The sequence below is a fragment of the Geotrypetes seraphini genome, chromosome 7, assembly GCF_902459505.1.
Source record: "Geotrypetes seraphini chromosome 7, aGeoSer1.1, whole genome shotgun sequence".
Taxonomy (NCBI): domain Eukaryota; kingdom Metazoa; phylum Chordata; class Amphibia; order Gymnophiona; family Dermophiidae; genus Geotrypetes; species Geotrypetes seraphini.
Genome location: NC_047090.1, coordinates 177,328,210 through 177,340,286, shown reverse-complemented (window position 1 = coordinate 177,340,286; position 12,077 = coordinate 177,328,210). Strand labels below are relative to the sequence as shown.

The 12,077-nt window shown below is 47.8% G+C and overlaps 1 protein-coding gene across 1 annotated transcript in view; it reads left to right on the top strand.

Annotated features, from left to right (window-relative positions):
- Nucleotides 1–12,077, top strand: part of CALM1 (calmodulin 1) — a 75,713-nt gene that overhangs the window by 51,842 nt on the left and 11,794 nt on the right. The window contains exon 4 of the mRNA XM_033952552.1: nt 4,597–4,703. Within this exon, the coding sequence (XP_033808443.1) occupies nt 4,597–4,703 (107 nt within the window). The remainder of the gene's footprint in view (nt 1–4,596; nt 4,704–12,077) is intronic.

Genomic DNA, 12,077 nt, shown 5'->3' with positions numbered 1-12,077 from the left:
CCGTAAAAAGTTAGTTCCAGGACAGAAAAATGTAGCACATGAATCGCTTGTTGACCCGACAAAGATATTTTTGCCTCCTCTTCACATTAAACTGGGACTCATGAAGAATTTTGTGAAAGCAATGAACAAGGAAGGGGAAGGTTTTCGTTATTTAAGACAGATGTTCCCAAGAATAACTGATGCCAAGATCAAAGAGGGTATTTTTGTTGGCCCCCAGATCAGACATGTTATGAGTGACAAGCGATTTGAAGATCTGTTAGTTGGGCCGGAAAAAATTGGCTGGAAAGCCTTGAAAGACGTTGTTGACAATTTTCTGGGCAATTACAGAGCCCCAAACTACATTCAGCTGGTAGACAAACTTCTCAAAGCATACAAGAGAATGAAGTGCAATATGTCACTCAAGATTCATTTCCTCCATTCACACTTGGACTTCTTCCCCGCAAATCTCGGTGCTGTGAGTGACGAGCACGGTGAAAGGTTTCATCAAGACATAGCTACGATGGAGAAACGATACCAGGGCAATTGGAATCCGTCAATGCTTGCCGACTATTGTTGGATGCTACAACGTGATGCACCAGACACTGAATATAAAAGAAACTCGGGAGCAAAACACTTTTAATTCTGTTTCATTTAGTCGCTTGTGCGAAACGTAAACTTGACTATATATTTTATTGTCAGTAAACATAAAAATGTCTATTTCTCATAGTTCTTACGTGATGCAGTAAAACCAAAACCATATTTGAGCATACCAAGTTGGTACCTGTCATAATCACCAAAAACTTTTCAGGAATCAAGACTTAACCAAAAAATTGTTGTGCAGTGAAATCAGTCTACCATACCTCATCCCTATTTGCTTTTTTCTGCAGTCCTGGTCCTGCTCCCGACACGTCGGCTGTGAACAAAGAACAGAAATACAGTCAAACCTCGGTTTGCGAATAATGCGGTTTGCAAGTGTTTTGCAATTCAAGCAAAACATTTCGCAAATCGTGACTCGCAAACTGAGCGTTGACTCGATTTGTGAGTCACCCTGCAAACGCCGCCCCTGCCCTGCAAACCGGCATTACCCCCCCCCCCTCACGAACTGGCATCCCCCACCTGCCCGCACTGAAGACTTACCCCCATCTGGCACCAGCACGCAGCACCAACCCACAGGAGGTGCCAGTGCCTGAAGATCCTGCCTCTTGCTGGACTGGGCTTTGAGCATCTGCACATGCTTAAGGCCTTCTGGCCCACCTCTTTCCGAGTAATTTGGTTTACAAGTATGCTTCTGGAATGAATTATGCTCATAAACCAAGGTTCCACTGTATTGTTAGCAATTCAGCCTCATCTTATCAACTTATTTCCTCAACTTCACCTTTGTCTCTCTCAATGCCCCTTTTGCAGTTCATATCACGTCTTCCCCATTTTACTATGTGGGCTTTTTTTTTTTTTTCTCTTATTTGCATCTTTACTTTCCTGACTACTTGACCAGCCTCTCTTTCCAGATTTTTGCCCATCTCTTTCTGCGATCTTTTGTACTTTTATGAAAAGTTAATCAATTTTTCCTTACCTTCTCTAAGCTACTGCTTTTGAGAACCAGTGGCCTTCTTTTCTTTTTTCCTTACAAAATGGTTTGTTTGCCCTCAATAGCTTCTTTCAGTGGGGGGAAAAAAAACCCTGATTTCCTACTTACAGATGTTCTCATCAAGACAATTCCTTGACATAATCCCTCATCTGAACAAAGTTTGTGGAGTTTTGTGATTTCATTTTTAAGTTTAGAACCAGCAGTAGTTGTTCTCATTCCACTTCTGCTTAAGTACTAGGAAGAGATTGAAGACAGGCTGGGGAGTGCTGCAGAAGGTGAGGTGGTACACACTAGAGTAGTGGTCTCAAACTTGCGGCTTGGGGGGCCACAAAAGTAAAATAAAAGTTTCTTGATCAGTCTCTTTAGCTATAAATTACAATATTATTAAGATTTAGCCAAAAAGAAAGATTTATAAACTATAAAGAGTTTTACCTCATGCAAAATTGTCTTTTCTTTAAGACATTAACTATTTTTTCTGCGGACCTCCAAGTACCTACAAATCCAAATTGTGGCCCTGCAAAGGGTTTGAGTTTGAGACCTCTGCACTAGAGGTACCATGAGGCAATAAGGGAATTAAGATGTGTTGCAGTAAACCAGTGGGAAAAGAGATCTCGGCCTGGTGGAATATCTTAAAAAATATGCGCTTTTGGAGAAGGGAGGGAGGGATTTGGGGGCTTGCTGAGACATAGTACCGACTAAAGGGAGATTGAGTAAGCTGTGGTGTTGCATGTATTGAGGTTAAATTTATAAGCTCAGATAGCAAGTCTCTGCTGAGGGAAGAACACAAGTTATGTAGTGTCAGTGGGTGAAGGGGATTTAATAGCAATGGAGACGATTCCTAGGGGTTGGAGGGGAGAGAATTGGGACCTTAATGAGACCAGAAGCAGAAAGGGCCCAACACATTGTTGGGAAATTCTTCTACAGCATCCCTAAACATCAATACAAAATACTATATGTACTTGTATTGCAAGGCTTTGCTTGTTTAGAACAGTCACTACACTCCTGCAGTATTAGAGAGAAGAACCATAAGCTCAGATGTGATGTGTGTATTTTGTATATACTTGTATTATAAGACCTTGCTTGTTTATCAAGTTGAAATTTCATAAAATATTTAGCTTATTTTGCAAAAACACTTGCATACCAAGTTACTTTACACTCCCACAGCGTCGGAGAGAGAAGAACCATTGGCTCAGTTGTGGTGATGTGATTGATGTATGTACCGTATTTCCCAATGTATAGGTCACCCCTTTGTATAGGCCGCAGGAAATGCTGATGTAGGTTTAAAAACTCTTAGATAAGTTGCTCCATGTTACTAGCCGCAGCTTATCGGCCTATACAGTGGGGTGGCCTATACATCATCCCCTCCCCCCCTTAAATACTTCCCTCCTTGCCGGTAAATACCTCCTGGATGGCTGCCTCCTCCAATCACACTGTGCAGGGCAGGAGCGATGTTTGCGATCTCGAGCTTCAGCCCTGCACTGCTTCCTGATTGGCTGCCGTCAGATTTCTTGACAGCATCCATTCAGGAAGCAGTGCGGGGAGAGGCTTGAGATGACAAACATCGCTCCTGCCCTGCACAGCGCGATTGGAGGAGGCAGTGCCTGCCAGTGGAGATGTTTCGACGCACGCGGAGGGACCTACCAGTGGAGATGTCTTCGGTGCACGCAGAGGGGCCTGGGCCTAAGCTCCACAGCCAGCACCAACCTGACTCCAAGTGATGAATTTGGGTCCACACCTTCCACCAGCGTTTACAGTTTGCTCAGGTATTTAAGGGGGAAGTTCAGTTACAGTACTCCTCTAATGGGGCAGCTTATCTAACAGTGAGTTTTAATGTCTTTAGATAAGCCACCCCATTTAAGCAAGTTACACCCATTGCACAGATTTGTAAAACCCATATATAGGCCACGGTCTATACATGGGAAAATACGGTACTTGTATTGCAAGATTTTGATTGTTTAGAACAGTCACTACACTCTTGCAGTGTCGGAGAGAGAAAAGAACCATTGGCTTAGATGTGATGTATGTATTCTGTATGTACTTGTATTGCAAGGCCTTGCTTGTTTATCAAGTTAAAATTTAATAAAATGTTTTGCTTATCTTGCAAAACACTTGCATACCAAGTTACTTGCAATCCAAGGTTTTACTGTTTATCTCCCACTAGGATCAAGAAACATGGTTTTTCTGTATCGCCTGGTAGACTTGTATAGTCCTTACGAATGGGTTGTATACCTCACTGCTACCAGCAGGTGGAGACTGAGAACAAACCTGTAGATCAGGATAGCTTCCCCTCTTGCAATCCAGTCTTCCTCAGTCTCCATTAATTCGGCTCCCCTCTTAGTACTGTTGGAATTTTGTTTTGGACTCTTGGGTTCCCCTTTTGTGCTGGATAGAGCTTGGACAGGTCCTGTTTGGAGATCTGTCCAACCTCGGGGGATGTTAAATTCAGTGGGTCTCATGCTGGGTCCTTCCTCCACCTCCCCACATTTTTGTAGAGGTGCCTCATCTGGCGACCTAGCCCCCTGGTTGGTCAGCCCTCCAGCTTTGAGAGCTGTGGAGTCTGTTCTGTGTTGCTGGTAAAATGTAGTTCACATGAAAACATCTTAACCCAAATGTCCAGAAACTAGTTGCATCTTAATCTGCCACAGGAGACTGTGCCTGTCTTTTTGTAGTAATGTTTTAACCTGAAGCTCCCTATCTCTGCAACTCCAAATTTAGTGTTATCTTGAAACTGCATAATAATTTCAGCAAAGCAGTTAGCCTGTTGGCATTTCTTCACTGCATATCATAAGTAGAGAATGCCCAAGACACACTGGTCTTAGTGTTACTACTGGAAGATAATTGGAACAGTAGCAGTGATTCCAGCACATGGCGATTGGGAAGCTCTAAAATAAGTACTTGGGGTGACTTCTCAAAATTCAGTCTGCGTTAAGCCTTACCTTTTCCATTGCATATGAAACATGATTGGTTTGGTTTGAAAATGCCTAGCAAATCTACTTATCCAGATTTTAAAAACAAAATGTTTTACCCTTCAGGGAATGGCACCATTGACTTTCCTGAATTCTTGACAATGATGGCTAGAAAAATGAAAGATACAGACAGCGAAGAAGAAATTCGTGAAGCATTCCGAGTTTTTGACAAGGTGTGTAAGTAAGCATTTTGTAATCTTGGCTTTTATGAAAACTAGTCTAAATACCAAATTGTCATTAGTATTAGAGAATGAAACGGGGACAAATTTTTCCCCATGGGAGCTCATTTTCCCATCCTGACCCCATGAGTTCTATTATCCCAGGACAAGCAGGCAGGTATTCTCACTAGTGGGTGATGTCATCCAACAGAGCCCCGATACGGACATCTTGCAAGCATGTCTTGCTTGAAGAAACTCAGAAGTTATCCCAGGACAAGCAGGCATGATATTCTCACATGTGGGTGAAGTCATCTACGGAGCCCCAGCGCGGACAGCTTTTCAAGCAAACTTGATTGAAGTTTCAAGTTTGCTACACTGCACCTATGTGCATGCCTTCTTGCCCACTAGAGGGCGCATCCCCACCTCGTGGTCCTCAGTTCAGTTTTTTCCGCGGAGCCAGAAGCCCTGTCGAATTTGAGTTCTTATAGCATTGCCTTCTGTCGCCGCGTCTGGGTGTTATCGCTCGGCCGCTGTGCTTGGTTATTGTTTTTCCATCGTTTTTCAGTCGGTTTTTGTAAAAACAAAACAAGTTTTTCTACGATCCGTTCGGCTCCGGGGGCTCCCGTGGCCGCAGGCCATTCTTGGTTCGGGCCTTTTCGGCTTTCATGTCCCGTCCCTTGACGGGTTTTAAGAAGTGCACCCGGTGTGATCGGTTGCTCTCTATTACCGATCCTCACCGGTGGTGCTTGCTCTGTTTAGGGCCCGAGCATCCGACAGACTCTTGTGACAGGTGCTCGACTTTCCAGGCCAGAGCGCTCTGCCGATGCCGTGCCAGGATGGCGGAGCTTTTCGCGGTCGACTCCGCGGCGGGGAAGGCCTCGACGTCTGCTTAGGCCCCGGCCTTGACCTCGGCCTCGGGATCCTCGACCTTGCCGTGTCCCTCGATTTCATCGAAGCCTGCTGCTCCGACCAAGCCTGCCTCGGGTAAGTCCCCGCTTCCGTCCTCAGCCCCAGGATCGATGAAGAAGCCATCCTCGGGCTCCTCGACAGCGGGTGGGTCGTCCTCGGCCCAGGCCAAGGTAGCCAAACCTAGTGCCCCGAGGGAATACTCGAGACCGAGGTCGCCCTCCAGGGAGCACCCCCCGGCCTCGGATCTACCGGCCATGATGGGGATCCCGGCTTTCCAAGACTTGCTCCGAGCCTTGATTACCTCGGAGCTGTCCGGAGCCATCGAGCAGTTGCAGCAGGCTTCGGCCTCGACTGCACCGGCCTCGACGGTCCCAGTCTCGGTACCCTCGACTTCAGGTGCTGGGACGGCCCCGACCTCGACTCCGACCTTGCCCTCGGCTTCGACCTCGGGGACCCAACCTGAGAGGAGCGTTAGACCTCGGGACAAGGTGCGCCGGGTGAGGAGAATATCGTCGTCCTCTTCCTCGAGGTCCTCACGGGGCTCCTCGCCCTCGGGCCGGCCTCGGGCGAGGCGTCGTCTGAGGAAGCCCAAACGTGCTCGGGGTTCTCCTCAACGACGTGGTCGCTCTTCGCCGCTCGGGGGCGAGTCGTTGCGGGTCTCGGAGCTCCGCCTCGACAACCCTCGACTGTTTCGGTCCCCCGCGAGAGGGGGTTCGAGAGACTCCTCGCCGAGACGGATGGGACGTGCCTTGGTGCCTCGGACCCTGGGGGCTTCCCCAAGGACTCTTCGGGGCGTAGGCGCTCCACGACCCCTTCGAGGTCGCTAGATGTGGCCTCTTGGGGATCAGGGTCTGGCAGGGAACCGCGGTATTCCCACGAGGCTTCCCCCTTCTGTTCGGCGGGGAGGTCACGAACTCCCTCGCCGCCCGCCAGGACGTCCTCCTTCTCCAGGTTCGTGCACGATATGGCACGAGCTTTGGGTCTCGACTTAATGGCAGGGTCTCAATATACTAAGGAGTTCCTCGAGGAACAGGACCTTCCCACTCCCCCGAGGGAAACTCCTCGTCTTTCTTTGAATAAAGTATTACAACAAACCTTCCTCAGAAACTTGGACTCCCCTCTTACAGTCACTGCGGTGCCGTCTAAGATGGAGTCCAAGTACCGGACCATTCCATCTAAGGGGTTCGATAAACCGCAACTCTCACACCAGTCGTTGCTCGTGGAGTCGGCGCTTAAAAAAACGCAGCCCTCCAGAGTCTCGGCGGCGGTCCCGCCCGGTAGGGAGGGTCGCACTCTGGACAAGTTTGGTCGTCGCCTCTATTCTAATTCCCTCATGGCGACCAGGGTACTCAATTACGCATTTACGTTCTCATCCTATCTGCGTAGCATGGTGAAGGACTTGCCTCAGTATCGGGAGGTCATGCCTGATTCCCATAGAGAGGGGTTTACCAACTTCATGTCCAACTTGTCTCAATTGCGGCTCTACCTGTTCCACGCGGTGTATGACGCGTTTGAGCTCGCTTCGAGGGTGTCGGCCTTTGTGGTGGCTATGCGCCACCTGGCGTGGCTCCGTACCCTCGATATGGATCCTAACCTACAGGAAAGCCTGGCCAATTTACCGTGCGTGGGTTCAGAATTATTCTATGAATCCCTGGAGGCGGCGACCAAACGTTTGTCGGAGCAGGAGCGCTCCTTGGCCTCTTTGGTCCGGATGAAACCTCGGCCCCCGCCGCAAAAATCATTCCGGCCGACCCCGAGAAGATACATTACATTACATTACATTACATTACATTAGTGATTTTTATTCCGCTTGTACCTTGCGGTTCAAAGCGGATTACATAAGAAGAGAACTGGACATTTCCAGGATGGTACATGACAATAGAGAATACAGTTTGAGGATTGAGACTTAATGACAGAATGATAGTAAAGACTTAATAACATCGGAAGATGTTTTGGACGGCAGTGTTTTGGTTTCTTGGGGGAAGGGGTGAGGGAGGTTAGGTAGATTGTATATATTTTTTGAACAGCAGTGTTTTGATTTCTTTACGGAATGTCGAGGTCTGATGTTGTGGTTAACAATTTGGTGATGGAAGGTTCGAGTTTTGCAGCATGTGTTGCCAGGAGGCTATCATAAAGCTTTTTGCGGTGAGTACCCTTGAGTGGTGGGTATGTGAATGATGTCAGTGTTCTTCTTGTTCTGGTTGGAAGGTTACGGTTTAGGCGGTCATTTAGGTAGGTGGGTGCAGTACCGTTAATTACTTTGAAGAGTAGACAGTATAGTTTGAATTGAATTCTGGCTCGAATCGGTAGCCAGTGTGAGTCTAGGTAGGCATTGGTGATGTGGTCAAATTTTCCGAGTGAGTAAATTAGTCTAAGGGCTGTGTTCTGAACGGTTTGAAGTTTTTTGATCATGTTTGTGGGGCATGGGAGATAAAGGATATTGCAGTAGTCCACGAGACCTAGTACCAGGGATTGTACAATTATCCTGTAGTGTTCTTTGTCAAAGAATTTCCTTATTTTTCTTAAGTTGCGCATTGTGAAGAATGCTTTTTGGGTAGTTTTGTTGATCTGGGTCTGCATAGTGCAGCATCTGTCTATCAGCACTCCCAAGATTCTGAGTGAGGTCTGGATTGGGTATTTGGTTGCTTTAATTTCTAGGTCTGTTATGGATGGGTTTTTGTCCATTTCTAGCATTAGGAATTTGGTTTTGTCCGAGTTTAGTTTCAGTTTGTGGTTTGTCATCCATTTTTCTACTTCATCCAGAATTATTTCCAGGTGTCCTGTTGAGGTGTGATCTTGGATTTCAAAGGGGAGGATAATAGTTATGTCATCTGCGTAGCTGAATGATGTTACATTTAGGTTGTCTAGAGTGGTGCCGAGGGAGGAGATGAAGAGATTGAATAGAATGGGCGATAGTGGTGACCCCTGCGGGACTCCGCATGGATTTGACCATGAGTTAGATTTCGTGTTGTTTGTCTTAACTCTGTACGTTCTTGTTTTGAGGAATCCTTGGAACCAATTGTAAACCACCCCTGAGATCCCGATTGCATCAAGTATCTGGAGTAATATGGTGTGATCGACTAGATCGAAGGCGGCGGATAGATCCAGTTGGATAATTAGGATCCTGTGTCCTTTACTGAGGTGTTGTCGTGCTATGTCTAGTAGTGTTGCTAGTAGTGTTTCCGTGCTGTGGTGAGATCTAAATCCTGATTGAGAGGAGTGAAGTATATTATGGTCGAATAGGTAGTTGGTGAGGTATTGAGCCACAAGTCCTTCAATCAGTTTGACATATAATGGGATCGAAGCGATAGGTCTGTAGTTGGTAGGAGCGTCTATAGGGCCTTTTTGATCTTTCAGTAGGGGTGTGATTATGATCTCTCCAAGATCTTGCGGGAATTGACCTTCTATGAGAGTGCTTTGAATCCATTGCATGAGGTTGGTTTTGAATTTAAGGGAGGCATTTGTTAGCAGATACGATGGGCAGTAGTTCAAGTCGCATGAGGCGTGGCTGTATTTTTTGTATAGTCGGTTCAAATCAGACCATTGTAGAGTTGGGAATGTGGTCCATGTTCTGTCTGCAGATATGGTTTCTTCCGTTGTGGGGGTTATTATCTCGTAGAGTTTGGTGGTTGAGTTGTTGAGGGTATTTCTGATTGTAGTGATCTTGTGTTTGAAGTGTTCTGCTAGTTGAGAAGCTGTTGGTGGTTTATTGCCTTGAGTGGCAAGGAATGGGTTTGTGTCCGTAAGTTTTTTTACTAAGTTGAAGAGTGTTTTTGTGTCAGAAGTGTTTGTGCCAATTAGTTTAGAGTAGTATGTTTTGCGCTTTTCTTTTAGTTTGATGTTGTATAGTTTGATTTGGGTTCTCCATGCGGATTTGGTTTGATCATTTTTCTTTTTTTTCCAAGATCTTTCAAGTTGTCTGCAGTGCCTTTTTTGTAGGAGGAGTTCGGAGTCGAACCACTTGTCTGAGGATCTGCAGGTTCTGTGTTTGGTTTTTTCAGGGGCTAGCTCGTTCAAGGTTGTTTCACTTAGGATGCGCCAGTGATTTACGAAGTCAGTTGGGTCGATGGGGGCGATTATAGGGTCAACTTTATCCCAGAATGTGGCAGGCTCAATTTTCTGTCTAGATTTGAAGGTTGTTTTTTGTGGCTTGGGTTTTGTGTTATTTTGAGGCCAGTTGATGGTGAAAGTGTATTTGTGGTGGTCTGACCAAAGAGAGGGATGCCAGGTACCATTGGTGATATGAATTTTTGGGGTGTGGAGGTTATGAGACGTGAATGCTGCTATATCAAGTTGGTGGCCTTTTTCGTGTGTGGGTTCAGGATTGAGGATCTGGTAGGATAGGGCGTCGAGGTATGAGAGTATATCGTCTACTTGTTTGGATGTGTGGTCCTCGAGGTGGAGATTGATGTCTCCTAGGAGCAGATTGTATGTGGAGGTTAGAGAGTTCTGGAATATGAATTCTTCGAGTTCAAGTTTTGAGGTGTTCCATTTTCCTGGAGTGATGTAGCATAATAGACAGTTCAGGGTGTCTGTGAGTGTGTTGTCGGAGAGTTGGCATGCAAGAAGGTCTAAGTGAGGGGTTGAGTGTTTGTGTAGAACTTTTAGGTTGAGGTTGTTTTGTACTAGAATAGCTAGTCCTCCCCCTCGTTTGTTTTCTCGACAAACCAGCTCTAATTTGTACCCTTTGGGGCAGAATTCGGTTATGCATGGGTCCGAATTGGATGTTAGCCAGGTTTCGGCTAGGAATAGACAGCTTAGTTGTTCTTCAGTCAGCCAGTCTTTGATTAGGTTTGCTTTTGGGCTAATTGATCTTATATTCATGTAGGCACAGGTTAGTGAGGTATATTTTGTGTTGGAATTAGGATTGCAATTAAGGTAGAGGATATTTTTAGGTGATGTGAGTTGTTTTTGAGTAGTGGTCTTGTGCTTTGGTGGAGGTCTTTTTCCCCAGGTGGTGGGAATGTGGTCTTGGCTGGTCAGTGGGCAGGATGTTAGGGTTCTCATGGTGTGGATTTTTCTGGGTGGTTGTGGTTGCCTGTAGGTTGTTGTGAGAATTGGGATGGGTGATAGGTGATATCCTGTGGTTTGCCAGTTGGAAATGAGTAGTGAAAGTATTAGGATGGCAAGTGTGGTTTTGTATATGTAATGTTCCATTTTGTTTGTGTAGAGGGAGATTCTTTGGTTCTGGTGTGTCTCTGGTTTGGGCTGTGGTAATGGTGTCTCTCTGGAAGAAAAGGTATTCGCCGAGGGGGGGCGGAAAGGGTTAAGAGGGCTGGATAGCAGGCCAGGTGCCGAAGTGGCTGCTGGGGGCGGGGCAAACCGCCGAACGCGTTGCTCCTCCGGTGCAGTGAAGGGGGACGACTCGATCTCCCTTCCCCTTCACTGTGCTGGAACAGGGAAGAATGGCCCGGTCTGCAAAGCCCTTAAGAGGGCTGGAAAAGCAGGCCAGGTGCCGAAGTGGCTGCTGGGGGCGGGGCAGACCGCCGAACGCGTTGCTCCTCCGGTGCAGTGAAGGGGGACGACTCGATCTCCCTTCCCCTTCACTGTGCTGGAACAGGGAAGAATGGCCCGGTCTGCAAAGCCCTTAAGAGGGCTGGAAAAGCAGGCCAGGTGCCGAAGTGGCTGCTGGGGGCGGGGCAGACCGCCGAACGCGTTGCTCCTCCGGTGCAGTGAAGGGGGACGACTCGATCTCCCTTCCCCTTCACTGTGCTGGAACAGGGAAGAATGGCCCGGTCTGCAAAGCCCTTAAGAGGGCTGGAAAAGCAGGCCAGGTGCCGAAGTCTACCCGCAGAAGTCTACGCCGGCCTTTTCTAGACCTCCGGCTCGGCGCCCGCCCCAACAGGGTAGAGGGGGACAACCGAAATCTCCAGCGCAGGGAGCGTCCAAGCCGGCCCCGTCCTTTTGACGGACTGTGCGGATGGGGGCGGGCCCCCTCCGCAATATCGCCCGACCCCCTTCCAATCGGGGGTCGACTCAGGTCCTTTTATGTGGCTTGGACTGAGATTACATCCGATGCATGGGTGCTCAGGATCGTCTCCGAGGGCTACTCGCTCAATTTCTCAGCCACGCCGCCGGACCGTCCACCCGGAACTTGTCCGTGCAACTGGAACCAACTTCCCCTTCTCCTTTTGGAGGCCAGGGCCTTGTTGAGCCTACGGGCGGTGGAACCGGTACCCCCAGAACGGGGACGGGGTTTTTACTCCCGTTACTTTTTAGTCCCAAAGAAGACAGGGGACTTGCGTCCCATTTTGGACCTCCGGAAGCTCAACAAATTCCTGGTCCGGGAAAAGTTCCGTATGCTGTCTCTTCCGGTTCTGTACCCTCTGTTGGAGGAAGGGGATTGGATGTGCTCCCTGGACTTGAAGGAAACCTATACTCATGTTCCGGTGCATCCCGCTTTCCGCAAGTTTTTACGGTTCCAGGTGGGGGATTGGCACCTTCAGTATCGGGTCCTCTCCTTTGGTATAGCTTCGTCCC